Below are 26,725 nucleotides of genomic sequence, written 5' to 3' on the forward strand. Positions count from 1 at the left end.
ATGTCCAACTTGGGCAGCCAGTGACTTGGGAAAAATCATTAATTCCTTTTGGCTGCTAAGAGAATATTGGGAAGGGATGTTAGGTAGAAAAGAATCAAATCAACAGATGTGTTGAAAATAAACTACACAAACTGTTTTTCATACAGAAGGGCCAAGTGCCCTGAACACAGAAGATACTCACGAATTCAGTAACCCTTTGTTAAGCCCTTACCAAGAACCAGGTGCAGTGCTAGATATTGGGATTATATGCATACATATGTATGTATATCCTGTATGTGTATGTATACCCCAGCTATTGGGACATACAGGCGAATAAAACACGGAACTTGTCCCTGAAGAACTCATCCCCTCACCACATATCCACTCAACAAGTAAGGAACAGAACTTCCTGTGGACGTGTACACCATACACAAGAGACTAGGTAACACATTCAAAGTCACTTAACAGCTGTACAATAACCAGACTGACACAAAATCTGATACTTCTGACTTCTAATTCAGTAAAACAGTGTCCAGGCTAGTTTTTTCCTTCCATTTAATTTAATTCCAACTCAAAAATTCAGATGCAGATTCAGGTGGTGGGATCTCACAGTCAAACAAATACCACATTGGAAGGAATGAGACCACAGAATCAGCAGACAACAGAAGTTAAACAAATACTTTCTTCCTACCCAATGCCCTGATCAATTTAGGAAAATCAATTTTCCTAACGGAAATCCACCACACTCTTGGGCAGCGAGGGCCTTTGCAGTATGCTGTCATAAAACCTGGCTCTCAGCTGGTTAGACCTATTGCATCAGACAAAAAAAAAAAAAAAAGAATCACATGTGCTTGACAGCTTCCGGCCAATCAGTGACTACCCCAGTTAATCCAGGCAGAAGTTGATAGGCAGAGGGTTCTCTGGTTTAGCTTCATGAAAGATACCCAGATCAGTTCAAGGTTCTAGACCAACTAGCCTAAGTCTTTTCCGGAAAACCTGCGCAAATCACAATTAAACAGGCTCAATAATTACAAGCTTGTTCTTGCCTCACGGCACTCCTCTCCCCATGTCTGGTCTACTACCGCAAAGTCTTTCCTCGATTCTTAAAGGTATGCCTGCAGGTCAGGGGGATGGCCTTCCCCAAAGCTTCGGGATCACTGCTTTTAGTCAGGAGCGGCTTCCGAAATCCCCAAATCCTTCCAATATGTGTGGACTGAACTATTACGCTGCAGATGTGACTCAGTCTCAGGCTGGAGCCTTTGGTCTTATCAGGTTAGAGGGAGACCACTCGGGCCTTGCTGAAGATGAGAAAGGGACCGAAGGCGACCAAAGATGAGTGTTAGGAAAGGGGACCCCCAAGCCCGGAACCTCCCGCCCTAGCTTTCTTCTGGCTACCCGAGCGGCAGGAAGGCATGACAGCTCCTGACGCGCACGCGCCATGCTCCTTCCCAGACAGCCCAGCGATCCGCACCGAGCGCGCGGGTAAGAGAGCTCCCATGGCCCGGGCGGAGGGAAAAGGTGGGATGGTCCCGGCTCGCACAGTGCGTTTTAGGGGACAGTGAGAGCCTGGAGTCACCGCAACCAGGGAGGGGACTAACAAGGGGTGGAAGCTGTGGCCTCAGGAGCGGTAACGAGATCGGAGAGATGAAGTTGGGATTAGGATCGGAGGATACTCCGTGCGTCCCGGTACTTACATCGTCGCCACTCGCCGTCTGCCTTCACCAGCTGATCTACTAGTCCCGGGTCCTTGAAGCGCTTCTCCTGCGTCTCTCGGATGAGGGCTGGGTCCCCTCCTTTATCTACCCGAAACAAATCCAGATCCAGCACCATCTTTCCTTCTCTCGGGCCCACGCTAAGGGACGTAAGGAACGTACCACAGCAGCCAGTGACCACCGCACTGCGCCGGCGCGCTGACCCGCCCTCCCCGCGCAGGCGCGGCTGGAGAGCGCAGGCGCCCCCTCTCGGCCGGAAGCAGCTGCGCTGGAGTCAGGGCTGCGGGGAGGAACGTGGAGTGGTGGGGCGTGGGCGTCTCGGGTTGCGTGCAGGTCTGGCCAGGCTAGTGGGTTTTGTCCGGGTCTTGTGCGGCCTCCCCAGCGCTGCCCCCTCTGTAGGACCTCTGATTGTCCCATTGAAGCGAGTGCCTCAGTTTCCTCCTCATATTAAAGGGCATATCTCAGGTTAGGCAGAGGCCTGCCAATATGATCTCCGGCTTGGAAGCTAGAGCTTCCAATAGATGCCAGTTTTTGTCTTATAAGCATGGTTCCTAAGACTGGACCCTCTCCCTGAACCTCTGTTCTCTTCTCCATCTTGAGACAAGAATATGGCTACATGTTTTAGTCCCTGGGTTACCTCAACTCAAGATTCCTGCTCTCCTGCCTTAGAGCTAGGATACCTTTCTCGCATGATGCATGATTAGGATACCTTTCTTAACGTGATTATTGAGTAAATCAGTTTGTCCTATTACCAACCTTTTGGATCACAGGATTGGAAAAGTGAGATTTAAATATTTTAGAGAGGGACATGAGACTTTTCCAAGGGTGAAAGTATTTAGCAGATTTGAAGAAAGTATGAGGTATTGAGGTCACATCTTGGGTCTGTTTAAAACTCTTAGAACAAAAATTTCACCATATTTTCATTTTATAATGTTCACACCCTTACAGTGAAATACTATGGTTGCTGATTGGAGCCAAAGTTATCAAAAAGATAACAAGAGATTATTTGGAGGATTTGGGAATAGGCAGTCTGCCCGCTCCATCCTTCTTCTTTTTTTTTTTTATTTATTTGAGAGAGAGAATGAGAGACAGAGAGCATGAGAGGGAGGAGAGTCAGAGGGAGAAGCAGACCCCCCGCTGAGCAGGGAGCCTGATGTGGGACTCAATCCCGGGACTCCAGGATCATGACCTGAGCCGAAGGCAGTCGCTTAACCAACTGAGCCACCCAGGCGCCCCCACTCCATCCTTCTTATAGAGACTTTAGAGCCCCACCGGCAATCCTGGCTGTGCTAAGACCTTCTTGGTCTTAAGAGCACTTGCATGGGCTCCTGTGATGAGGATATGGCATTGCTATCCCTGCTCCCCAACAAGTGTCTGCCAAGCCAACTTAGATGTAGCATAGGGCTAAAGACAGTGGTGAAGCTGAGAAGTAGAGATCTGGAGAGGGGCTTGGGTAAGGGGGTTGTCTGGGTTTGCCACCCTAGGTTCAGTTTGCCTAGGATGCTAGATTTAAAACCAGTGGAAAGGATATGTAGGCAGCTACAGTCTCTGGAGAAAATATGTAAGAAAACTGTTTTCATAGTGTCAGGTTCCCTGAAACCTTCTGAGAGCAAGGTCTGATAGGGGCTGACCTTTCTGTGTCAGTGAAAACACTGCCAAAGTGTGTTGTTTGCTAAGTTTCAAGACAGTGATGGGTGTTCACAAGGCTGCACTGGGGCCCAGGCCTAGGGGAGGAGGTCAACTAGGCCAATCCTGTAAGGAGGTCATCAGTATAATTGGAAGGAGGACCTTAAAATTCTGGCCTCTTCAAATTTCCTTAAGAATTTTCACCATTAGTCTTATCATTATATTATGGTCATCTCCCTTTAAAATGCTCATGTTACCTGATAAATATAACAAATTAACATAATGGCATACTTCATCAACTTAAGAATCATAGAATTTTTAGAGCTGGAGGTAAATCTTAGCTAACTGCTAGCCTAATAATTCCTAATCTTTTCATCACCTTGTCCCCCATGTTTTAAAATATGTTTGTCTAACAAACATGATTTTTAAAAATTCATTTTCCCTTCTTATTAATCAGATATATGCAGCTGCCAGTTGGAATTTCTGATCAGCAGAAAATAAACAGTGTTACTACACTGCCAGAAGCTAACACGAAAACAAATCAACATAATACTTCAGTTATGGAGTGATGGTGTGAAGCCATACCACTTTTGGATGTGTGGTTTCCGTTAGGCTTTAACACTGAGAATAGCTAATGGGTGCCGTATATGAGGACCCAGGGGTTCAAGGGTTCAAGGAAAACAGCTACGTCAACCCCTTTATCTTCTATACAAGATCACTGAGGCCCAGGGAAATTAAGCAATAGAGCGCAAACCTCAATACCGGAAAGACTCTAAGATAGTCTTATGTTTTGGCTTGTCTCTCTGTTACCATTCCATAGCAGAAAACAGAGCCCTGAGGAACTTGGCTAGAAAATGTGGCTTTTTCTTATAGGGCAGAGACCCTTTATTGCATCTTGATCTCCACAGGACCTAGCATGGTGCCTTACACGTGGTGAGTTGCAGGGAGTAGGCTGAGAGGTTAGAAGCTTGTTGCAGGTTCAGGGAGGAGAGTCCTAGCTGAGATATTGCCCTGGGATCCTGGGCAGCTAGTGGGAAGCCTAGGGAGAATGACTACCTGCAGGGAGAGAGCAAGAAAAGAGGGAGGAGCACACACCACAGATGCCTTCCTCAGTTTTTACCAGTTCAGTGCTGGCTAATGAAGGAGGGCTCTCCTGGGCCGTATCTCAGCACCTCTTTGCATTCCTCTTTTTGTCTTGGATCTGAAGGAGGATTTCTCAGTGTTGGACAAGCAAGCCCTACCCTCTCACTCCCCTGCTAGAAACCTTCAATGGCTACCTACTGCCCTCAGGAAAATGTCCAAACATACCTTGCAAAGCCCTTCATGATCTGCCCTCTACCAAATTCTCTAAAATGTTCCCCTTATCTCTTGGCACTCCTCCTCACATTCCCCACACCTAGCTGCCTGTAGCTCTCCTTTCTTGTCTCTGAGCCTGTATAGAAACCCCTTCTACCTGGAACTCTCCTTCCCTCCCCTGTTCCTCCAAACTGGCCAATTCCTCCTTCCTCCAGGAAGCTCTCTCTGATACACTATTCACCCTTCCCCCCCAGATTGGTGCAGTACCCACCCTTCTAGGTTCCCACAATACAGTAGCTTTTATCATACTGTTTCAGGAGAAACTGACAACCCAACTTCCAGCTTGAGGCTGCCCACTCCCTTCTATCAGAGAGACACAGTAACAAAGGAAGTTAATGTTGCTGTCCTTGGACAATGAAGGAGCAACCATCTAAAAATAACATGGGGTCAGGGAAAGCTGCCAGCATCTGGGGGGACTTTGATCCTGCCTCCCCCTCTGTTAGAATTGGAACTGAGGTGTCCATTCTCCTACCACACTGTGTGCTTTGGGGTATTACATTTTATGTGGGATTGTTAACTTCAGTGCTAATATGGAGTTAGTTTATATTCCAAATTCTCCTTGAATAGCTCTTAAATGAACTTTTGTGTATGCAGCCCTACATCAGTTTCTCTTTCTCTTCAACAGGCATTGTTGCTCTGTGGTTTTCAGCTAATTGTCTTCTTTAAGGTTTAGACCGAGTCATTAGTATCTTCTGGCCTGGTCACCTGAGAGTGCATTTCACGTCTTTGTCAGTGATTGGGAAACCCTTAAAATCATTCACATACGCCCCCACCCCCCCCCACACCAGTTTCTTTTAAGATTTTATCTTTAAGTAATTTCTACACCCAGCGTGGGGCTCAAACTCAAAACCCTAAGATCAAGAGCTGCAAGCTCCATTGTCTGAACCAGCCAGGTGTCCCTCCCACAGTTTCAAGCTAGGTCATGTCTGTTGCTTGTTTGATGCATTGGGACCCTGCACACTATATGGTTGAATTCGTGTAAATTAACTGTGGTACTCCCATGTCAATGTTTCTTCACTATTGTGTCCCCAGTGGGTGAGCCAGAGAAAGTTTCACAGTGGGGTGATTTTTTTTTTTTTTTTAAGATTTTTTTATTTATTTGACAGAGAGCGACACAGCGAGAGAGGGAACACAAGCAGGGGGAGTGGGAGAGGGAGAAGCAGCCTTCCCGCCGAGCAGGGGGCCCGATGTGGGGCTCGATCCTAGGACCCTGGGATCATGACCTGAGCTGAAGGCAGATGCTTAACGACTGAGCCACCCAGGCGCCCCACAGTGGGGTGATTTTGAAGACTGGGTGGGGGTTGATCAGGTGAAAAGGAAGGGGAGGGGCAGGGGTGCCTGGGTGGCTCAGTGGGCTAAGCATCTGCCTTCAGCTCTGGTCATGATCCCAGGGGCCTGGGATCGAGCCCAGGATCGGGCTCCCTGTTCAGCGGGGAGTCTGCTTCTCCCTCTTCCTCTGCTCCGCCCCCTGCTCGTGCTCTCTCTCTCAAATAAGTAAAATCTTTTAAAAATATATTTAAAAAAAAGGAAGGGGAGGGGCAAAGGCAGAGGCACAGGCTAACCCAGGGAGGTATGAAAGAGCTAGTAAGTGAGGGACAGTCAAAAGTTGCGTGGATAGTGGGGAGTCTGGCTGGCCCAGTAGAGCGTGCAACTCTCGATCTCAGGGTTGTGAGTTTAAGCCCTACATTGGGTGTGGAGATTACTTAAAAATAAAATCTTTTAGGGGCGCCTGGGTGGCTCAGTCGGTTAAGCGTCTGCCTTCGCCTCAGGTCATGATCTCAGCGTCCTGGGATCGAGCCCCACATCAGGCTCCCGCTCCCCCCTGCTTGTTCTCTCTCTCTCTGTCAAATAAATAAAATCTTTAAAAAATAAAAAATAAAATCTTTTTTTAAAAAAAAGTGTGGCTAGAGTAGAAGCAATGTGGGCAGAGAGGGGCAGGTAGGCTGTTAGGGACCTTACACACCACAGCGGAGATGCAGTTTCTTCATCTATTACAATGGGGATAGTGCCTGCCTCTAGTTTGGACTTTATACCATAAGCTGGGGTGATATTTAAATATTTAACCATCAGTACAACCAGGTACAACTCAGTTGGAGGAAAACAACCAGCTGAGGGAAATCTTTTTGGGGGGTTAAATGCCCTCAACTAGAGTGAAGGAAAATACTAACGCAGGAAAATCCAGGTAACCCTGGAAATGGTATACTGGTCCTCTAATATTTTGTCCACATCTAGTCTATAAGAATCCACTTCATACCCAAAGAAGCGAATTTTACTTGTCTTTGTAGGTGCATTGTGAGGTGGCTGGCCTCAGTATCACCCGAGAGAAAACTAAAGTGGAAAGGAAGGGAGGGAAGATGCTAAGTGTTTTATGTATTCTCTGACTTTGACTTTGATCCTCACCCAATTTGGGGAAGTAAGGCGTCATTAGATGCATTTTATTGCTGTGGAAACAGGCTTTGGTTGTTGGCTGATCCCTCAGCAGGTGGTGAGGGGCTTTCTAGCCTCTCTCCCTATTGCTCTGAAGCATGCTCTTTTCTTTCTCACTTTGGGGTTCCAGAATCCTCCTCACCTTCAGCTTAAGCTTCAAGAACACTTCCATTTCTCACTCCCCCATCCAGCCACCCAACCCGTGTTCAAGAAAAACAACTTGAAACGTATGTTTTATTTCACAAAGAAAGAAAAGGGGGAAAATGTGACAAGCCATAGCTTCCCCCCTAACAAACCACAAACTCTTGGAATGCAAAATAAGAAGGAAATCCAAGCAGTCTTGATGGGACAAAATTTAGTTTCACAAAGCTGAAAAATCTGTTACAAAGTCTCTATTGTATAAATATAGTCAGTCTTATCTTTAATGTAGAGTCAGACCAAAAAAAAAAAAAAAAATTGTCTTGGCTTAAGAAATTGCCCGGTCCTTGAATATACCACAGTGTTCGTTGGTCTTCCCAGCCAAATCAGGTGATGCCTACGTGATGAGAATTCCTTGTGTCTTCCAGCACTCTAGGTGACCACATGGGATTTAAGTATTTTGTCTCCTGAGCCCATACTGCCTCCCCCAGCAGCTTGGAGCTTTAGCCTTAGAGCTAAAGGCTTTTCCCATATAAAATCTAACGTGTCTATTCTAAAATTGAGTATGGTGATGGCTGCACAATTCTGTGAATATATTAAAATCCATTGAATTGTACATTTTCAATGAGCCAATTGTAGGGTATGTGAATTATATCTCAATAGGGCTGTTAAAAAGTACCGAATATGTCTAAGCAACAGGTAACCCTGATATCATAATTCAGGAGCTCCCGGCAAGACACAGGGAAGACCTGTAGAAGTCAGTGCACTAAGGGATAGATAAAGGGAGATGCTTAAAGCATTGTGACTAAATCAGTGGAGTTTGAGGTTGCTCTGGGGGCACTCAGTTTCAAGATGTCAGAACAAAGAAGTCAACATGGTAGATACTTTTCCCTACTGCTTCCAGAGTAGTCTAAGGACCTCGTATGGCTCTCGTCACAAAGAAAGTTACTCAGTGGGAAAGCAGATGCTTTCTGGGTGTTGCTGAAGCTACAGCAAACTTTAGGCTGGAGTTCAGGAGCTAGGTATCTGCATCCATCGGGAGAAATTCCAACGTCGCTACAGGGTCTGAGAGCCTGACTCCCATGAGAGGAGCACCCCCTCGCCCCGCCGGCAAACAAAGCTTCTAGATTTATTGAACCAAAGGGACTGCCTGCTTTCAGTGATGCTACTGATGACCAGAAGTCACAGGAGGGCCCGGTTCTCACTGCCTCTTTTATAAGGCCACTGCCGGGGGAGCAATGCCTACTCAGACCAGCAGACCATTTTTGTGGCGGACAAACCACTCTGAAATGCCATCCCCATTCTATACCTACCCTCTGGGCACCAGGTGGCCACTCAAAAAAGGAGATAGGCGCAACCAAGGGCGACTGGGCCCTTGACCAAGGGATGATCATGCCAGCCTGATAGGGAAGGAGAACCACCAGGAGTAAGAAGAAAACAAGAATTTAAACTCTTGCACTGGTTTTGCCATTGTAGTTACTTGAAGTCCGTCGATTATACTGGGTGTCAGAGTGGAGAGAAGGGGCACAGAGGACACTCATTTTACTCACCTTTCAGAAAGGATGCTGCCAGAAATTAGGACTAGAAGTCTTTTTCATTTTTTAGCACACATAAGAAATGAGAACAGGGAAAAGAGGCGGCTAGGGGCTAGAAAGTGTGAGGTGTTCCAGTTTGCTAAACATCTTGTTCAATTCCCTTAGTCTTTCCTCCGTGAAGACTGATCTGGTCCTCTGGCTGGGGTATGGGCCGGGCGCCAATTCCGTTTTTGGCCAGCATAGAAAATGTTTATTCTGTAGCTGAGCAGATGAGTTAAGATTAGAAGCAGACATCCTGGCCACCTCGGGGTCCATCCCATTGTGGGCCGGATCCCCCCTCACCATCCCCACCCCATATGGCTCCACTAAAACCTTGGCCTCCTTGTGTTCTTTCAAAATAAGATACCCCTATTCCATGATATGGCTCAAGCCTCTACAAATGGGGCCCTCAAGGACAGGAAATTTTCCTTGCTGGTAAGGTTTGTCATCTCTGTGGGTAAAAGCAAGCAGAGAAGAAAGCTAGAACACCTGTGTTTAGGGCTTACCCGGTTCTCTTTAGTGTCATAGGGAGATGGTGGGACGTTAAAAAATAAATGGGGGTGGGGAGCCTGGGTGGCTCAGTCGTTAGGCGTCTGCCTTCGGCTCAGGTCATGATCCCAGGGTCCTGGGATCGAGCCTCACATCAGGCTCCCTGCTCCGCGGGGAGCCTGCTTCTCTCTCTCTCGCACTCCCCCTGCTTGTGTTCCCTCTCTCACTGTGTCTCTGTCAAATAAATAAATAAAATCTTAAAAAAAAATAAATGGGGAGAATAGGTTCACCAGGGCTTTGGGCATTTTCTTGGTGCACTTTTTCCTTTGGCTCCTGTGAGAATATTTATCACTTACTGAGAAAAAGGGAGTGAAGTACCTAGTTTTAAAAAACAAAACAAAACTTTCCTTATTGCCTCTCTCTGTGCTTATCGAGCCTTTTCTTCCCCAGGCCTTCCTCACCTTGCCCTCAGCCTAGCCATGAAACTCAGTCTGAGCTGGTTATCCAGGAGAGAAGAATCCAGACTACCATGACGGTCCAGGAGGGGACGCCAACACCCTCCTTACCCACCTCTCTCCTAGAGGGATCATGAGCTGAGGGCATATCATCAGAAAAACTCCAGCTGCTTCTGCCCTTAACTAAGAGGACAGAGGAAGTTATTTCTATACTTAAGAAGAGAGAAATATTTTCACTCCGGAGCTATACGAATTATGAGCAGACGAAGCTATGGCTCGGGCGGCTGGACCATTGTGGGAAACAAGATGCAAGCAAGGGAGTAATATACAAACAAAGTGTGGGTATATTTGACAGGTTGGAGGCAAGCAGAAAGGAGGGTTTGGGTACTCTATAAAAAAAAACCAAAAACCCAAATATCTGAAATCCAAACTTCTTCTGATAAGGCCACAATGAAGAGATTTCCAGCAGGAAGCTGGCACCCGAATCGCCACAGGCTTGCAAGGTGATGTGCCCGGGTGAGGAGGCAGGGGAGGCAGGGCAGTGCCTCTCACAGGTCCACGTCTGGGCCTCCTGAGGATGTCTTCAGCGGCACGGAGTCAAATCCATCAGGAGTCCTCTGGAAGAGAGACGGGGACAGGAGCTGGCTGCTGCGCCCGGGCAATTTGGGGAACAAGGGTGAGAAATGGAAAACAGGGGACAGAAGGAACCCTTATGGAGTTCCTGCTTCCAGTGGCTTTGTGGAAACAGACATAAGATACCCTCTATTCTTCTTGGTCCTTTCAGTCAGTCAGAGGATAAGAAAAATCTTTAAAACCCCCTGCTTTGCATCTTTGCTGAATTCTAAAAGCCCAGAGAGACTCAGGGGTCCCAGAGTAAATTGTTCTCCCATTGGTGAAGCGCACACACACACACACACACACACACACACACACACACACACGAGTCACCCTGATAGGTTAGCACAAAGGGAATGTGATTCAGCAATCTAAACCCCTACCCGCCCTCTCCTCACCATCCCGCCAGCCCTCTCCTCTCAGGTGGCCACCTTCCCACCCACACCTGTTTGATGAACTGGTTCAGGGCAGGAGTGAAGTGTGGGTTCTGGCGGACTGGGGCTGCACAGGGCTGTGGCCCTGGAGGCGTTGCTTGGATGCTCTCTGCTGGCCCCACACCCAGTGACAGTGTCGTCAGCATAGCATTTATGAGCTTCAAATTTGCTCACCCACCCACACATACAGAGCCAACTCTCCCCGCTCCACAATGCTCAGTGGTGAGCAGCGCAGCCTTAGCTATGACTCAGCCCCCACAGGACGGGGCCCAGACATCAGGGGACAGCACCCTCCAATGGTCAAAGGAGAGCCTCGCTTCTATCAGAAGTTGATCCTAGAGATCGCCTCTTCCCCACCCTCCAAAAAAAAAAAAAAGGGAAATGATTCTTACAACGTGGATGGTTCAATACTCCTTCTGGAAGTTAAAAGGCCCAAACAGTCCATCAACTGGAGTGCATGTTGGGAGAGAAGGAGCCTGGTCAAGAGCAGCCTTGGGCCCCATGGGAAACAGTAATGGTGTAGAAATACAGAAGGCAGAAGCCAAGATTTTGAGGGTGGGGGATAGAACAGTAGGGAGGGTGGGGAGTAGAGTAGTGAGTGGTCCCTGAACAGTGTGGGACCATTCAATGTCCTAGGACTGGTGTCTTCTCCAGCCCTCCAGGCTGACCTCAGTGCGCTGGCCAGCCTCCCTACCTTAGAGGTAAATGATTTGATCTTCCCAAAGATTGACTTCTTGCTGGTAAAGATGAGGTCATCCTCCACATCCTCGCCTTCCATGATGGCACAGCTGTCGGCTGCTGGCAGGTCGCAGTCCTTGAGGGCAGCGTTCATCACCAGCTTGGAGTACTTGTACTCCAGTCTACGAGGCAGGGGGATGGGACAGATAAGACAACAAAATGTGGAATGAGGGAGCGGGGAGGGAGAGAGGCTGGACTCTAAGCAGGTAACCACAGGTGAGGAAACCGAAGCACAGCAAAATGGTGTGAGGCCTGGGCATAGAGCTAAGGAATCCTGACTTCCAGTTCAGTGATCTTTTTCCCTTAAGGCTGGCTATTTCTGTGTTCTCAAAGCTTAATAGCAATAATGGAATCATAAAGTTATTATTTTAATTATTATTAATAATCACAACAAATTAAGGATACTCTGCTTTCCCTTTGAGCATCTAACGGTCATTTCTAGACTGCCACGTGGTCCTGTCCCTGTTCAGGAGTCAGGACGGCCAAGGCATACGTTGGATAAGTGGCCCAACAAGCCTCTGGCCAGAGTCAGGCTCTGTGGCCAACTCCAGAGAAAAGCCTCCTGACTTTAATTCTCAGATGTTCTCCTCCCGCTGCAACGATCCAACCCTGTCCATCCCCACACTCCAGATGTTCTCCTCCCGCTGCAACGATCCAACCCTGTCCATCCCCACACTCCAATACCCCAGCACGTACTTTTGATTCTTCTTCCAAAAGTAACAGGTCAGGACGGTGAGCAGGATGGCAGCACAGGTGCCCGCAGAGATGCCCACTTTCAGCCAGAAATCGATCGTTTTGCAGATGGTGACTCTCTGCTCAGGCAGGGAGATGCCACCCGCACACAGCTTTGGTTCTCGCCACACATAAGTAGTCTTCTGTTGGGGAGAAAAACGAGGAACTCAGAGATCCCACTCCCTTCTCTCCTGGGACGTCCCCAAGCAGAGAGACCCACCTGGATCCCAGCCACGCAGCTGCTGACGATAGCGTGGTAGTCGGCCGGGGAGCAGAGCGGACAAGCAGCCAGGCTCTCCCACAGGAAGTGGAAATTACAGCCATCACAGGTCCCATCGGAACATGTGCTAGCAAAGCAGAAAGGAGACTTGAGCGCTTACTCGCTGGATGGTGGGAAGAGCTGGTGGGAGTCCCATCATTTCGTAGCTTGCCTGCTCCATCCTCTCCTTGCCAAACTGTTAGCCCCACCAGGATCCTTCCAGTTAGTCCTTAATACAGGTTTTGCTCTCCGATGTCCCTGATGACAAGAGGCCTTCCCAGCCTCCACCGGGTTCTCTACCCTCTGCCTGTTTGTTTCTGCTAACATCAGATGACAGCTAAATACAGAAGAGCTGTAGCCTGGCTGCCCCAGCCAACCCCTCAGAGGCTCCTGTTCTCCCCCATGGACCTGTGACATTTTGCAAAAGCCACTTTGATGCAGCTTCCTGGCGGTGGGGGAGGGGGGTGGTTCAGGAACGGACTTCAGGTCATGGATATCTGTTAGGTACTTTACTGCAATGTTTACACCAGCAAGAACGGTGGTCTTACGTTTTGACACCACTGCTGAGTCAAAATATCTTGCGTTGCTCCCCATCTTCCTGAGCGGCTGCTATTTAGAAACAGCGTTCCCCAAACCATCTTCCTCAAGACACTAGTGCCCCTCAACATGTTAGTTGGGGTTATGTGGGGGAAAAAAGGAGGTGGGGGAAGGGTACTGTAATCAAATTGGTTCCAGAATCCTCGATTTAGTGCACTCAGCTATTAAACTCAGAATTGGGTCTTTTGGTTGCGGAGAGATTCCTAAAACCGTTACTCCTCCTAATAATCACAAGTACACGCCAGACACCATAAGAAGTCCACACGTCTCATGGTCTCATTGAATCCTCACGACTGATCCCTGAGGGAACTTCTTCTTATCCTCATTTTACAGATAAGGAACAAGAAGACCAGAGAAGATAAGAAATGTACCCAGGATAACACAGCTAGTAAGTGGAGGACATGAGTCCAATAACCATTTGGCTGTGCCGCTGTCCCCATAATGGTATGGGATGTGAGAGTAGCTTGGACTCTTCCTTCTGCCCTACTCTTGACATCTGGAGATTGAGAATTTGGATCATGATTATGTCCGCAAGAGCCCATTAATGGCTCTCAGACTGTTTTCTCTTTGGTTCTTGGGATGAAATGAGTCCAAAGAAGGGAGACCTTGTTACACCCCTTTACCTCGGCAGCGACAGACTTCCGGGGGCGGGTTTCAGTGGACTGCATCTGACACGGATGGTGGTCGATCTCCCAGAACTGCAGGACTGGGTCACATCATTGGACCTGCAGAGAAAGCCAGCCCCCGGTGGGGAAGAAGTCACTCACCTGTTTCATTGGAGAGCCACTAAGTGAGGTCAACATGGAACAATTTCCTTGCTGGGGAAGTCAGGACTTGGGAGTGCACACGCGTTGGTTTATACACTGAGAGAGTGGGGATCAGGGAGATCTGGTCAAGGGGAAAGGCACTGGTCCAGGAAAGGTTAGCATAGGCATAACACCGGAGTCTCCTAGGGCAGGAAGGGAAGTCAGCCACCGATAATCCCATATTTCTCCCTGCCTCCGGGGCAGACCTGCCCCAGTAATACCCCAGAAGCTGGGATCAGTGAACTCCCAGCCTGTAGCTGTCATTGCTGGGTGAATCTGCTAGACATCGGACATGTTCTGGCTTGATAAGTATAGGTGGCTGGAGAGAGGGATGCACCAGAAACGGTGGAGGGGCTAGGTTTCCCTTGCATCGGCCTGGTCTCTCATCTTCACCTATAAAAGAAGATCACGTCCGGTATTCCCAAGGACTCCGGGTGGAAAAGTTCAGCTGGGGAGGAGATTCCATCCAGAGTCATATCTGTTGTCACCCCTGCCAAATTAGAGCTCCTAATTAGTTGTCACTAGTACCATGAGCCGGCAACCACTTCAATTCTTTCAATACCTGCCAACATCCAACCTTCCTCCATCTCCTCACATCCCCGAATGGCTCATGAAAGGGTGAACTGAGGTTTGTCAGAGGCCCCAGGGGGCACTTGGCACCCCCCCCAGGATGGAATAGAAAACAGAGGTCAAGAGGGTGGGCCCCTCATCTGGGGCCTTTCTCCCCCAGAGCCCAGTAGCCTCACTCTGTCTTACACACACACACACTCACTCAAACAGGCTGGAGCGGCTGGGTCACTCACCGATGAGTCGGTCGGCGAGGCTGACAGGCTGCGAGGACACTCCAGCCTTATAACCTGTCACCTCTGGGGGGATGATGACCGCCTGGCAGACGTAGGCTGTGATGGATTTGGAGAAACCCGACTCACCCTCAGGAATCCGGAGGTCAGTGACATTGTCGGCACACACGGACATTTTCTTCCCCTGGGTTGGGGGACGTGGGGAGGAAGGAGTGGGAAGGAGGGAATGGTCACAGAATTCCCAAAGGGGAAGAGGGCACATTGCTTTCACATCTGAAATCTCAGCCTTCCAGTGGCATGTTGCAGTGGAATGATTTCATCCCAGATCTGATTACAAGACACATTTTTTTTTTTTTTTTAAGCTAAAAATAAGGCCTCGGTGTCCTAGTTTCTGGAACTCTGGCCCAGGGGTCGCAAGCCTTTTTGTTTCCTCGGAGTCACGTGGGAGCCTTATATGAGCAGGGTTGTGATGGCAGCAGAGGATCCGGAGCTCTAATCTACCAGCCCACCAGTTAAGGGTCTTCCTTATCCTAGCCAGTTTTCTAGATAGATACTGAACTACATAACTGATTCCCTGAAGTTTTTGAACATCTGGCTTGGTTCACATTCCCTCTCTGTGTGGGAGCACTCTCCAGACAGATTCCTAGCAGTTAAAACAGAACCCACGACAAGCCCCCTCCCTGCCTTGAGATAGGACATCTTAGAAATAATTGGAACCTAATCCATTAAAAAAAAAAATGTACCCAGAGAAGAAAGTCCGTGTTTATGTAGAGAACGTGACAAGAAATAAAACATTCTGTAACAACCCTCACCGTAGAGAACTCTGGAAAATGGTAGGAATAAGACTCCTTCTTCCTGGAGATTTTGTAATAGAGGAAATATTGAGATATTGTTCCTTCAAAAATGTTAAATTGATGGAATATCAGTATATAACTCGTTTGCCGGTATCAGATCATTTGTTTAATACTTTAAGTGCACTAAACCCAAAGAATAAATACAAAAGCACTAATCCACAAGGATACGTGCACCCCTAAGTTTATTGCAGCATTATTTACAATAGCTAAATTGTGGAAGCAGCCCAAGTACCCATTGATAAGTTAATGGATAAAGAAGATGTGGTGTATATACACAATGGAATATTATTCAGCCATAAAAAAAACGAAGTTTTGCCTTTTGCAACAACATGGATGGAGCTAGAGAGTATGCACTAAGTGAAATAATCCAGTCAGAGAAAGACAAATGCCATATGATTTCACTCGTATGTGGAATTTAAGAAACAAACTAGGGGCGCCTGGGTGGCTCAGTTGGTTAAGCGACTGCCTTCAGCTCAAGTCATGATCCCAGGGTCCTGGGATCGAGCCCCACATCGGGCTCCCTGCTCCAAGGAAGGCCTGCTTCTCCCTCTTCCACTCCCCCCTGCTTGTGTTCCCTCTCTCGCTGTCTCTCTCTCTCTCTCTGTCAATTAAATAAATAAATAAAATCTTTGAAAGAAAAAAGAAACAAAACAAACGAACAAAGGAAAAAAAAGAGAGAGAGAGAGGCAAACCAAGAAAGAGACTCTAAACTAGAGAACAAGCTGATGGTTCCCAGAGGGGAGGTAGGTAGGGGGATGGGTGAAACAGGTGGTGGGGATTGAGGAGGGCACTTGTGATGAGCGCGGGGTGCTGTATGGAAGTGCTGAATCACTATATTGTACTCCTGAAACTAATGTAACATTATGTTACATTATGTGTAGTAATGTATGTTAACTATACTGGAATTAAAGTTAAAAGCTTAATAAAATGTTTAAAAATGTAAGTGTACTAAGCACTTACAATGTAAGATTTTCAATATTCTAAATTGTATGACAAATGAAGTTATGTCAATTGCCAAATCTGGTGATTCTTAGTTTATTTTTTAGATTGTAAGAAATAAGGGACATGAGAACAGAATCAAACCTTTACGTTATGGGAAAACAAAGAGCTATTTTGTCTTTGAGCTGACGGTCGGTAGTGTGACAGTAGGCAGGAAGCATTTCTGAAAAGAATAAAGGAGCAAAGACCAAAAAAGGCAATCCCTCCAAATTCCCCGTCTTCATCTCTCTCCCAACTCACTGAATGAAACTTTTGCTACATTGGTCTTGCTTTAATCAGTCTCAATTTCTGAATCATCACTAACTCACTTTGGAAGCTTCATTTGAACTTCTTCAAAGACTTGTAAAAACAAGATAAGAGAGGTGCCTGGGTGGCTCAGTCGGTTAAGTGTCTGCCTTCGGCTTGAGTCATGATCCCAGGGTCCTGGGATCGAGCCCCACATCGGGCTCCCTGCTCAGTGGGGAGTCTGCTTCTCCCTCTGCCCCTCCCCTCCACTTGTGCTCTCTCTCTGGCTCGCTCGCTCTCTCTCAAATAAATAAAATCTTTTAAAAAATAAAAATAAAAACAAGATAGAGACATGTATCTCTAATCTTCCATAGATTAGTTTCTTTTTTTTATGAAGATATAATTGCCATAGAACATTGATTAGTTTATTTCTTGGCATGTTCTCTATAAAAACAGAAATCACCTTTTTCTGCATGCTCCAGAAGGTGGTAGAAGCTGTGCTGTGTAAAGGTCTCACTACCACACAGGATCACAGACTAAAGGCTCAAGATGCCCTTTATTTTGTAACTTTTGAAACTCTCTCTCCTGACTGCTAATCCTGGCTCGTTTGTAGTTTAGTTAAGCGCAGTAGTGCTGTGATTACTCTTTACATTTCTGTCTTTGCATTTTGCATCCAACACATTTACAGCAGCATGCAATGGCTAAAGGTGACATTCTTTGCATATCCTATAAAGCCTTTCACGTTACTTTTTTTTAAACTGTCAGCAGAGGTTCTTAGAGATGAACTACATACAGTTTATTTTATCCAGGCTTTAGAAAACAAATGACAAATGCCATGATTAGCGAAGACTGCTTTTTAAAGGGGAAAAAATCTTCCTCTGGCATTGCTTTTATATATTCATTTTGAAAGAACAAAAGTCAGGAAAGAGTAAATGAATATATCTTATCTCAAACACCTTTACTTTCCTAAATGTTTATAATCCAAATGATTTAATTTTAGAGGAAAAGGTCCTCAGGGAGAATAATCATCCCTTAGAAACGCTGGAGTTTTCTCAGGCACCTGCTGCCTGGCTTTTCAGCTCTGTTCCTGTGTCCATCTCTGGCTCTGACCCACTGGGGTCCCCTTTCAATATGACACCATCGGCACTCACACAGCTTACCTGGTTTCCACACAGACTGAGGGTAAAGTGATGGAAATACTTCAGCCCTTTGGAAGTGAAGCTTGGCCCTCCAGCCAGAGAGATGGTGTTTGCCAAAGCCAAGAAGTTGTAGTCCAAAACCCTGGTCGGAGTGCTGACTGAGAAGGTGCAGTCATTGTAGCACAGAGAGTGGATCTGAGGGGAAAGGATCGGTCAGGTTGGCTGTGCGGGCCGTGCCTTAAGGGGACCAGAGTGGAGAGTGGCAGCTATTGTCCCCAGCCTGGTCCAGCCCAGGAGAGAGAGAAGTGGACGTAAGGATTGGGTGGGCATTAAAATAAGGGAAATGAGCTAGTGGGGGTTATGTACATCCCACAGTTCACCTGTTAGCACATATATAATCTACAAACCCGAATCTCGGTAAGGAATTCGGTCAGATTTAAAGCCTTGTCCCTACGCCTAGATGATAGAACTCTCCCAAGACACAAGGTAGCCCTTCTTGCTTTTAAGCAGAAGACAAGGAGGTGCTAACTGGAAGAAGGGTGGTCAGGATGGCAGAAGAGAAATTGCAAGCCTTTGCCTGTGCCCCATTTAAAACTCACTGAAGCCTTGCTCCTCTCTCCCAGGTTCTCTGCAGGACACTGAGCTCCAAAAGGGGATTTAGGGGCACCTGGGTGGCTCAGTTGGTTAAGCATCAGACTCTTGGTTTTGGCTCAGGTCACATCAGGCTCTGCACTCAGCGGGAAGTCGGCTTCTCTCCTTAACCCTCTGCCCCTCCCCCCCCCCCCACATTGAGCATGCTCGTGCTCGCGCGCTCTCTCTCTCTCTCTCTCTGTCTGGCATAAACAAATAAATCTTAAAAAAAGGGGGGGATTTATATCCCATAAACCCCATAAACTCCTTACTCCGTTTTAGGAAACCCATTCAGCACAGCCTTATGCAACTGTCATTCCCTCCCATAGCAGCAGAGGGAGCCTCAGGGGAGGAAGTCTGCAGAAAAGTCTAGGGTGCCCAAAAGAGGTTGCCCGGGGTCTGCAGAACTGTTGCATTTACTGCACAGCTAAACTGAGCAGCATTTGCAGACTGTGTAAATAATGCCTCACAGATATTTGTGTGTTGATGCGGTTGTGATAAGTAAAATACAAGTTGATTCAAAAAGCACTGATGAATACCTAAGAGCTTTTCATCATAGTACTTTCTTAGCTTCAGAAAGTACATGGGGACAGCAGCACAGTTAGTTTACTTTAGCAAAAACCCTCTAGGATAAAAGACAGCAATGCCAGTTAACTGTATGTCCCAGCAAAGGTGAGTTGCCCTCCCAAAGGAGAGGGGGCCAACTCCCATGACAATAGGCTGGATTGAAGTAGGCTGAATGTGAGCCCGAGCTCTTGTTCCTCCCCTTCAGGTCTCTGCAGAGATGCCAAATAACCCTCTGGATCAGAGGGTCACAGATCTCCCTAACGCATCCCTTGAAAATGAGACTTGTCCATGACTGAGGCCTAGACCCTGAAAACCAAGCTCTACAGCTAAGAACTTGCCCTCCACAGTCAAAGCCTGGGCTGGTATCCTCAAAGACTCTAACCTGGGAGTGAACTACAGGGAATGCTTGGGTATCAGCCCCTCAAGAACCCCACCCAGGTCCTGGCACCCTCTGAGGTGGTCCATTCAGAGGGCCAAGGTTAGGATGCATGACACGTTGCTGGCACCTTGTTGCTCTTGGTCCCTGGCCCACAGGGCATGCAGGCCTGGATGCCATAGGGCTGGTGGGCCTTCAGGACTGTGTTAGGGGGGCAGGAGTGGCAGGTTCCTGAGCTCCGATCGATGTAGCAGCCAGCAGGGCAAGAGGTGCAGGAAGGGCCCATGTCAGAGGCGTCCAGAGCACAGGGACGGCAGGAGGAGGCCACCCCACCCATGACGTTGGTGACATTGATAGAGTAGATTTTGGCAACATCATTGGTGTACTTCCTGCCCTGGAAACAGGAGGAGAGAAGGCAGAGGCCTGAGATGCCAACAGCAATTGAGTTCTCTAGAAATAGCAAATGACTACTTAACCCTCTTTACCCTATAATACTTGAGAAAAATCTTAGAAGCATCCTATTCTTCTTACTCACTAAAGAGTTGCTCTTTGTGAACATTGTGTGTCACATTAAACCAAGACAAACCCATTCTAGATGTTGAATAAAAATATTAAGTGCCATGGGAGAAATATGCCGTAGATACCGTTATATGCAAAAAGCAGGTCTCTTCTTGTGAAAGGGAAAAAAAAATGTATTTGAACTTAGAGTTTCATCTTCCTGGGAAGTCGTTTGGACAAGGCTGGATGCTTCTCAGGGGCTGGAATAGGCAGTTCTGTGCTTGACTCCTTCAGATCCTTGGGTTCTCAACCTCACACTCATACTTAAGCTAATGCTAGGAATCATCCTGGCTCAGAGGTCTCTCCTGGGAGCTAGGGGTCTGGAGAAGGGGAGGAGCTTACCGTCTCATGAAAAGTGGTCCTCTGGAAGGCCCAGGTGAAGCTCATGGTAGCATTCTCCTCGATGATATAGGTGTAGGACTGTTTGCCTTTGGAACCTTTCCATGTCTCCACAGGAGTGTTGGTCCTAGAGTTCACACCCTGAACCCAAGACAGACAAGTGAAGAAGGCACAATGGCTGGGTGGCTGGTGGGGGACAGAGTTCCCATACTGCTGCCATCCCAGGGGCCACCACAGTCGGTCAGACCCATGTTAAACAGTGAAGTCCCTGATGGACAGTCTGGGCCCTTCCTCTGTGAAATTACTATAAACGGGGCTGTCAGTTATGTTGATGCACCAAAGGGGTAGAGGCGGGCCAACCCTCCCAATAGTCCCTGGAAGCCCCATAGCAGACAAAGAAAGGGAAACATACCACCATGAAGTAGAGCTCACAGTTCACAGAACAGATGGTCTCAAAGACAAATGTGATCCTGGCCACCTCTTTATTCTCTGTGTCTGCCATCACCGACTGTGGAGGTCTGTGGGGCAGAAACTAAAAGTCAGTTCCAGAGACCAGGCAGTGTTTAGTGAAGGGCCCAGACAGCAGCAAAATGTCTGCTGTGGGATAGGGTTAAGTTCTGAGGATGCTGGAAAAAGCATGGATTAAGTCCAATTCTGCCACCTAGCTATGTGACCAAATTATAGTTTCCTCATCTGTAAAATGAAGGTGATGATATCTTTCTTATTTACCTTCCATCACTGTGGTGAGATCCAAGGGCATAACAGATGAAGGAGTGCTTGTAAAATGCTCTATACTCTCACTAGCAGAGCGGGGTCCTCAGACCAGCAGCACTGCCCTCACCCGAGCTTATTAGAGGCACAGGACCTCAGGCCCCTCCCCAGACCCACTGAATCAGAATCTGCACGTTAGCAAGATTCCCGGGTGATGCATAAGCACGGCAAGGTTTGAGAAGCTCCACCATTGTAAGATGTAAATTACCTACATTCACTTAGCAGCTCACTCTCTGGGGTGGTGGGAGTTTTTCTCAGGTCGAGTGAGCAGATATTTCAATTTGTCATCTCTTCAGCCAAATTCTCAGGCTGGTCCTTCTTTTGGGAAAGAGAGAGCCAGGCCCAGGGGGGGCAGGTGGGGGAGGGGTGGTGAGTAGGGGAGGTGAGGAAGCACTTTACTACAGCAGTCAGCTTTGCAAATTGAAATGTACTTTTGGGAATTTACCCCGCAAAAAGCCTAAAAAATTTGCTCACCTTGCAAATGGGATATAACTTCTCATCTCTGAGTAGTGTAAATTAAGAGAAGGGAAATGAATACCTTTTGAGCGACTACTGTGGGCTGAGCACGGTGCCAGCAATGGAAAGGAGGGAGCTTGAGGAAGGTAAAGGAGAACCCAGACGGGCAATAGGGAAACCCATTCAGTGGTCCCCCCTCATCTTGAAAGCGCATACAGGCAGAAGAATTCACTTTGGCTTTGGAAATCCATCTATGGCTTTTGTTTTGTCCTTGGCCATTTGCTTATATCCTAAGGACCACCAGTCCCAGCTCTATCTGGCCTGAAGCCTAGGAGCATGGTGACTTTCCCAAGTTCACAAAGCCAGTAAGTGGTGAAGTTCAAGTGTTCTGTCTTCAGTCCAGTGTTCTTTCCACCATACCACACTGTCTGTAGTATTTATTTTAATGGCAAACACATTGCTTGACATCCTAGGTCTTCTTGGGATATGGGGATCAATATGAGAAAAAGAATAATCCATCTCAGTCTTCTTTTCCCAAATAAAGACGAACTGTCAATGGGTTCTGGCCCTCTTTTTTTAATTTTTAAAATTTAATTAATTTATTTATTTTGGATTTATTTATTTATTTTAGAGAGAGAGAAAGTGCACAGTGGGGAGAGGCAGAGGGAGAGAGAGAATCTCAAGCAGACTCTCTACTGAGCACAGAGCACAATGTGGGGCTCGATCCCACGCCCCTGAGATCATGACCTGAACTGAAATCAAGAGTTAGCTGCTTAACCGACTGAGCCACCCAGGCGCCCCTGGCCCTTTTTTTAAAAGTTGTTGTTGTAACATTTTATCTGATGGTATGACGAGGAAGAATTCGAATAGCTTGTGGCCAATCGATGAGAGAAGCCAGATGGGAGAGAGCGCCACCAGGAGGTCCACCGGCATGGGCAGCAACAAAGAAGCCATGTTAGTATTCGGGTTAACTTTGTCAGAGCATTACCTTGCTCTCCTCTGTTCTGAACTCATGTTTCCACACGCCAGAAGCCCTCTCCTCTACACCATTCCAAGCTATGTGGGACTTGGATGGGGTCAAGGTAGCGTGGGCTTCCCCTTAGCTTTGTATCCCTCACCTGAATCCTGGCACAACCAGAGTGAGAATCATGAAGTCATTGTCTGAGGCTCCAACAGCCGTATAAATGTGATCACCAGCCACTTCCCAGCCTGGAAAAGGATAGGGGAGAGTTAGGGCCAATGTGCACCCAGATGACACTCTGAAAGAGAGAGAGAACACTGTCCTTTGAGGCATCCAGAACCACCGCCAAAACCAAACCATGTTATTTATCCTGCTACTTTGGTCAAAGACTCTGAAACTCTCAGAGCAAGCTGTTTGGAGTGGGTGCACATTGTTTCTAGCTCTGGTTCTATCTCTAAAACTAAGCTCTGGCAGAATAAAGGTCCACGGGGAGGGGAACTTTCCAGAGAATGCATGGCATGATTAGCTCATTTTTCTGCAGACATCACTGTTATGAAGAAATGTGAAGTGGGAGAGCTCCCGGTCAGCAGGGAGCTGACAGCTCACAGTAAGTGACGAGGCACTTACCGGTCATGCCCTTGTACTCAAAGTTGATCCCACTGAGAACGGTGGTTTCCATGTTTGAGGGCAGCGTGTTCCACCATTTGTATTCGAATCCCACGGCTGGCTCAGTCCCGGCTGGGCAGTGGCTGCAATCTGGGGGAACCACGAGATCCATGCCTTCAGCAAGGAGGCTGCAGCAACCCCGACTGGAGCTGCTGTCCCACGGACAAGTGACAACAGCGGTGGGCAGCCAAAGGGGGTAATGTTCAGCACTGTAGCACGGTTAGATCAAGTCAACTGGAAAACATTCTGACAATGCATTTCACAAACGCAGGACATAAACCCTGACCCTGAATTCCAATGCTCCAGCTACCATACTTGCCCCACCAAACTTTTCACTTCAAAACTTAAATGGAGACGAACCATGAGAGACTATGGACTCTGAGAAACAAACTGAGGGTTTCAGAGGGGAGGAGGGTAGGGGGATGGGTTAGCCCGGTGATGGGTATTAAAGAGGGCACGTACTGCATGGAGCACTGGGTGTTATATGCAAACAATGGATCATGGAACACTACATCAAAAACTAATGATGTAATGTATGGTGACTAACATAACATAATAAAATAAAATTAATAATAATAAAAAAACTTAAATGGATCTTCTAGTCTGATGCATATGGTTCACATTATTTGCCGCAGTATTATCAGTAAATTCATTTACATGAATAGGTACACAAATCCTCCCCACGCCTTTCTGCAGCATGGCTTATGGTTCCGATCATGTCAAGCTGGCCATCCCCGCTCCCCAAACCTTCTAGTTAGCATCCCTGCTGCATGCTGGAAGCCTCTGTGGTGAGGACTGCATACGTGAGGCCTGAGTCACAGTTGCAGTCGGAAGAGGGAGGGAGGCAGGCCGTTCTCCAGCGTGACTCCGACCTACAGGCAGGGCCCACCCTGACCTCGCTCCTCCTGAACTCAGTCCGCAGAGTGGCCCGGCCCTCACTGCCTCCCTGGGAAGGACAGCGTGCACGTTCAGCTGGCCGCTCTGAGTGCCCACGCGGCCCACCCAGTGGGCGACGTGGGAACGGACAGGATGCAGATAGAGAGGTTACCGGAGCCGTTGGAGTACGAGCCGTAAGGGCAGGGCTCGCAGCTGCTGTTGTTGGTTTTGAAAAAGCCTGGGTTGCAGGGCGGGCAGCGGGTCTTCACGCCAGAGGCGGGCAGCTTCACGGCCCCCTCGAGATCCTCACTGCAGATTTTCGGCTGGGCCCATTTGTACATAAGCTGTGTCTGCAGAAATGCATTAAGAATGGCTCAGCCTGTGCGGGATTTAGCACATCTTTAGGAATTTACCTTGAGAATGTGGGGGTAGGGGGGTCTGGGTTATAATGAAAGTTTCGTGAGGGCAGGGGACCCCTTCTGGTCACCAGTGTATCCCATGCTCCTAGCCCAGAGCTGGCACACAGCTGTGCTCAATAAATATCTGCTGAATGTTGACTGGATGAAAAGGGCTATACTCAGCGAGGACATGCGTGACCGAGAGAAGGGAAGGACCAGTTGTCTCCAGAGAAAGCTTCGGTTCCAGTGTAGCATCTTATGACTACCAAGGTCACAGGAAAAGTAGCTGATGAAAATCCCAAAACATAAAAAGGGATGTCCCCATTTGTCTTCCAAGTATTTTCTTTGCTTTTTCATTTATTCAGTAGACATTTATAGAAAGCCTACTACATCTGTGTGCCAGAGCTGGGGGCTTAGCGATGACTGAGATGTGGCTCCTTCCCTTAAGGAGCTCACCATCTAGCAAGGGCAACAATCGCGTAAGAACGATCCGTGTGGGCAGATGGACACCGTGTTCTCTGGGACATCAAGGCAAAAGGGACAATGCTGGCCAAAGGGTACAAACTTCCAGTTATAAGACCAATAAGTTCTGGGGATCTAACGTGCATCGAGGTGGTTCCAGTTAATAGTACTGTACTACTGTATATATTTGAGAGTTGCTAAGAGAGTCAATCTTAAATGTTTTCACCACCAGAAAAAAAAAGGGTAATTATGTGATATCGTGGAGGTGTTAATTAATGCTACAGTGGTCATCATTTTGCAATATATATCAAATGAATACACCGTATACCTTAAACTTACACAAAGTTGTATGTCAGTTATACCTCAATGAAGCTGGGGGAAAATGGGAAGAGGAGCGGTCAGCCGTCAGATCAGTGGACAAGGGAAACATTGTGTCTGTCACTCTCTAGGGCAGTCCCTACTCTTTTGATGGAGGTATTGGATATGGAAGGAATGACCTGCGGGACACTCCTGGTTCAGCAGGTGCAAATCTCCTGTGTGGACCTTGGGCCAAGTCAGAGATGAAAGGTGTAATCCCCAAGAGTGTTTTACATTGGAGGGATGACGATCTGGGCAGCGCTGCCATGCGTGTGAAAAGGTGGATGAATAAGGCATCTGTCCATTTTACTCAGCATAAGAAATGACAAGTCTTAAGAGGAGTCTGTGCTGCCTTGGGTCCTGGGGCTCCCCTCCCTGCAGCTCTGCCATGAAGAGATTCCTCCCTGTGAAGAGCAGCCAATGACCAGAGCCCCGGGCTTGTGCTGTAACCTGGGCGCTCTTGCCCAGCTTGTCCCCTTGAGTCTCGTGGCAAGAAGGGTCTGGGGAGCAGGAAGACTGACTTGCGCCATCTCTTGGAGCAGCACATGCAGCAGCCCCAGTGAACCGGCCAACCTGGTCCCTGGGGAACCACTAAGGCACAGCAAAAGCCACAAGGGCAATCATGGGAGTTGGCTCGAGTTACGTCCCTTGATTTAAAAATACAGTTTAGAAGACAAAGTGAAATCATGAGACTGAGCGGAATCAGTGCAGGCGTGAGGCACAGATCATGAGAGTTCTGGAAGGCATTCCTGATGAATGCATATTCATGTGCACTCCCGCTTCAGGGCTCCTCCCCTGAGCCTCGGCTGGGCTGCAAGGCGGAGCCCTGGCTCTGGCCCTACTGAGCATCCAGAGGCTCCAGGCTGTTCAGGGAAGGGCAGACATCCAGGCTGGCAGGCAGCGGAGCTCACTACGGATCTAGAGGGCCTTGGCCAGAGCCTGGGAGGGGAAGGGGAAAGACTGGTGCAGAAGGAAGCAAAGACAGACACATTCAGCCACGTGTTATGCCGAGGGGGGAGAAGAGGAGCAGGATTAAGTGTCCCCATTTAATTAGTGAGTCAACTGCTGCCACGAAAATGAAGATAATTTTTACAAGGTCATACTGAACCCCAGACACTGCATGGCTAAGTCTAAGGTAAAAATGATGAGATGTGTAGCCGTTCTCCCTCGGCTGCTGGGGGAGAGGGGTGGGGGAAGGTGGGGAGTAAGAGATGATTATGAAAAACAATCACTGCTAAGGACCGGACTTTATCCCATGCTTATTTGGCAAAAGGAGAATTCATCCAGCCGTCCAACCAGCAAACGCTTATGCATCCTAATAGCCAAGCCTATGCTTAATGCCGAATGCAGATTT

The 26,725-nt window shown here is 47.8% G+C and overlaps 2 protein-coding genes and 1 long non-coding RNA gene across 7 annotated transcripts in view; 1 reads left to right on the plus strand and 2 right to left on the minus strand.

Moving 5' to 3' along the window:
• Positions 1-1,891, minus strand: part of SARS1 (seryl-tRNA synthetase 1) — a 20,949-nt gene extending 19,058 nt beyond the window's left edge. Inside the window, exon 1 of one of the 2 annotated variants that reach the window (XM_078072645.1) lies at positions 1,674-1,891. In XM_078072645.1, coding sequence (XP_077928771.1) covers positions 1,674-1,809 — 136 coding nt within the window. In that variant the 5' untranslated portion in view covers positions 1,810-1,891. The remainder of the gene's footprint in view (positions 1-1,673) is intronic. The other variant, XM_036109827.2, reaches the window with a different exon arrangement.
• On the plus strand, positions 687-15,756 carry LOC144381891 (uncharacterized). Its single transcript, XR_013448006.1, has 2 exons — positions 687-1,461; positions 9,752-15,756. It is a non-coding gene; the product is annotated as an uncharacterized LOC144381891 (long non-coding RNA).
• The window catches only part of ELAPOR1 (endosome-lysosome associated apoptosis and autophagy regulator 1), a 64,197-nt gene continuing 47,549 nt past the window's right edge, over positions 10,078-26,725 (minus strand). For 3 of the 4 annotated variants that reach the window (XM_078072643.1, XM_036109811.2, XM_078072642.1), the window contains 15 exons: positions 24,327-24,504; positions 23,240-23,368; positions 22,770-22,860; positions 20,837-20,942; positions 20,428-20,565; positions 19,658-19,921; positions 17,976-18,149; positions 14,741-14,921; positions 14,331-14,427; positions 13,755-13,856; positions 12,496-12,622; positions 12,240-12,418; positions 11,500-11,665; positions 11,198-11,253; positions 10,078-10,373 (listed from right to left, as the gene is read on the minus strand). In XM_078072643.1, the coding sequence (XP_077928769.1) occupies positions 10,340-10,373; positions 11,198-11,253; positions 11,500-11,665; positions 12,240-12,418; positions 12,496-12,622; positions 13,755-13,856; positions 14,331-14,427; positions 14,741-14,921; positions 17,976-18,149; positions 19,658-19,921; positions 20,428-20,565; positions 20,837-20,942; positions 22,770-22,860; positions 23,240-23,368; positions 24,327-24,504 (2,022 nt within the window). In that variant the 3' untranslated portion in view covers positions 10,078-10,339. The remainder of the gene's footprint in view (positions 10,374-11,197; positions 11,254-11,499; positions 11,666-12,239; positions 12,419-12,495; positions 12,623-13,754; positions 13,857-14,330; positions 14,428-14,740; positions 14,922-17,975; positions 18,150-19,657; positions 19,922-20,427; positions 20,566-20,836; positions 20,943-22,769; positions 22,861-23,239; positions 23,369-24,326; positions 24,505-26,725) is intronic. The other variant, XM_036109813.2, reaches the window with a different exon arrangement.

The sequence above is a fragment of the Halichoerus grypus genome, chromosome 5 (genome assembly GCF_964656455.1).
Source record: "Halichoerus grypus chromosome 5, mHalGry1.hap1.1, whole genome shotgun sequence".
Taxonomy (NCBI): Eukaryota; Metazoa; Chordata; class Mammalia; order Carnivora; family Phocidae; genus Halichoerus; species Halichoerus grypus.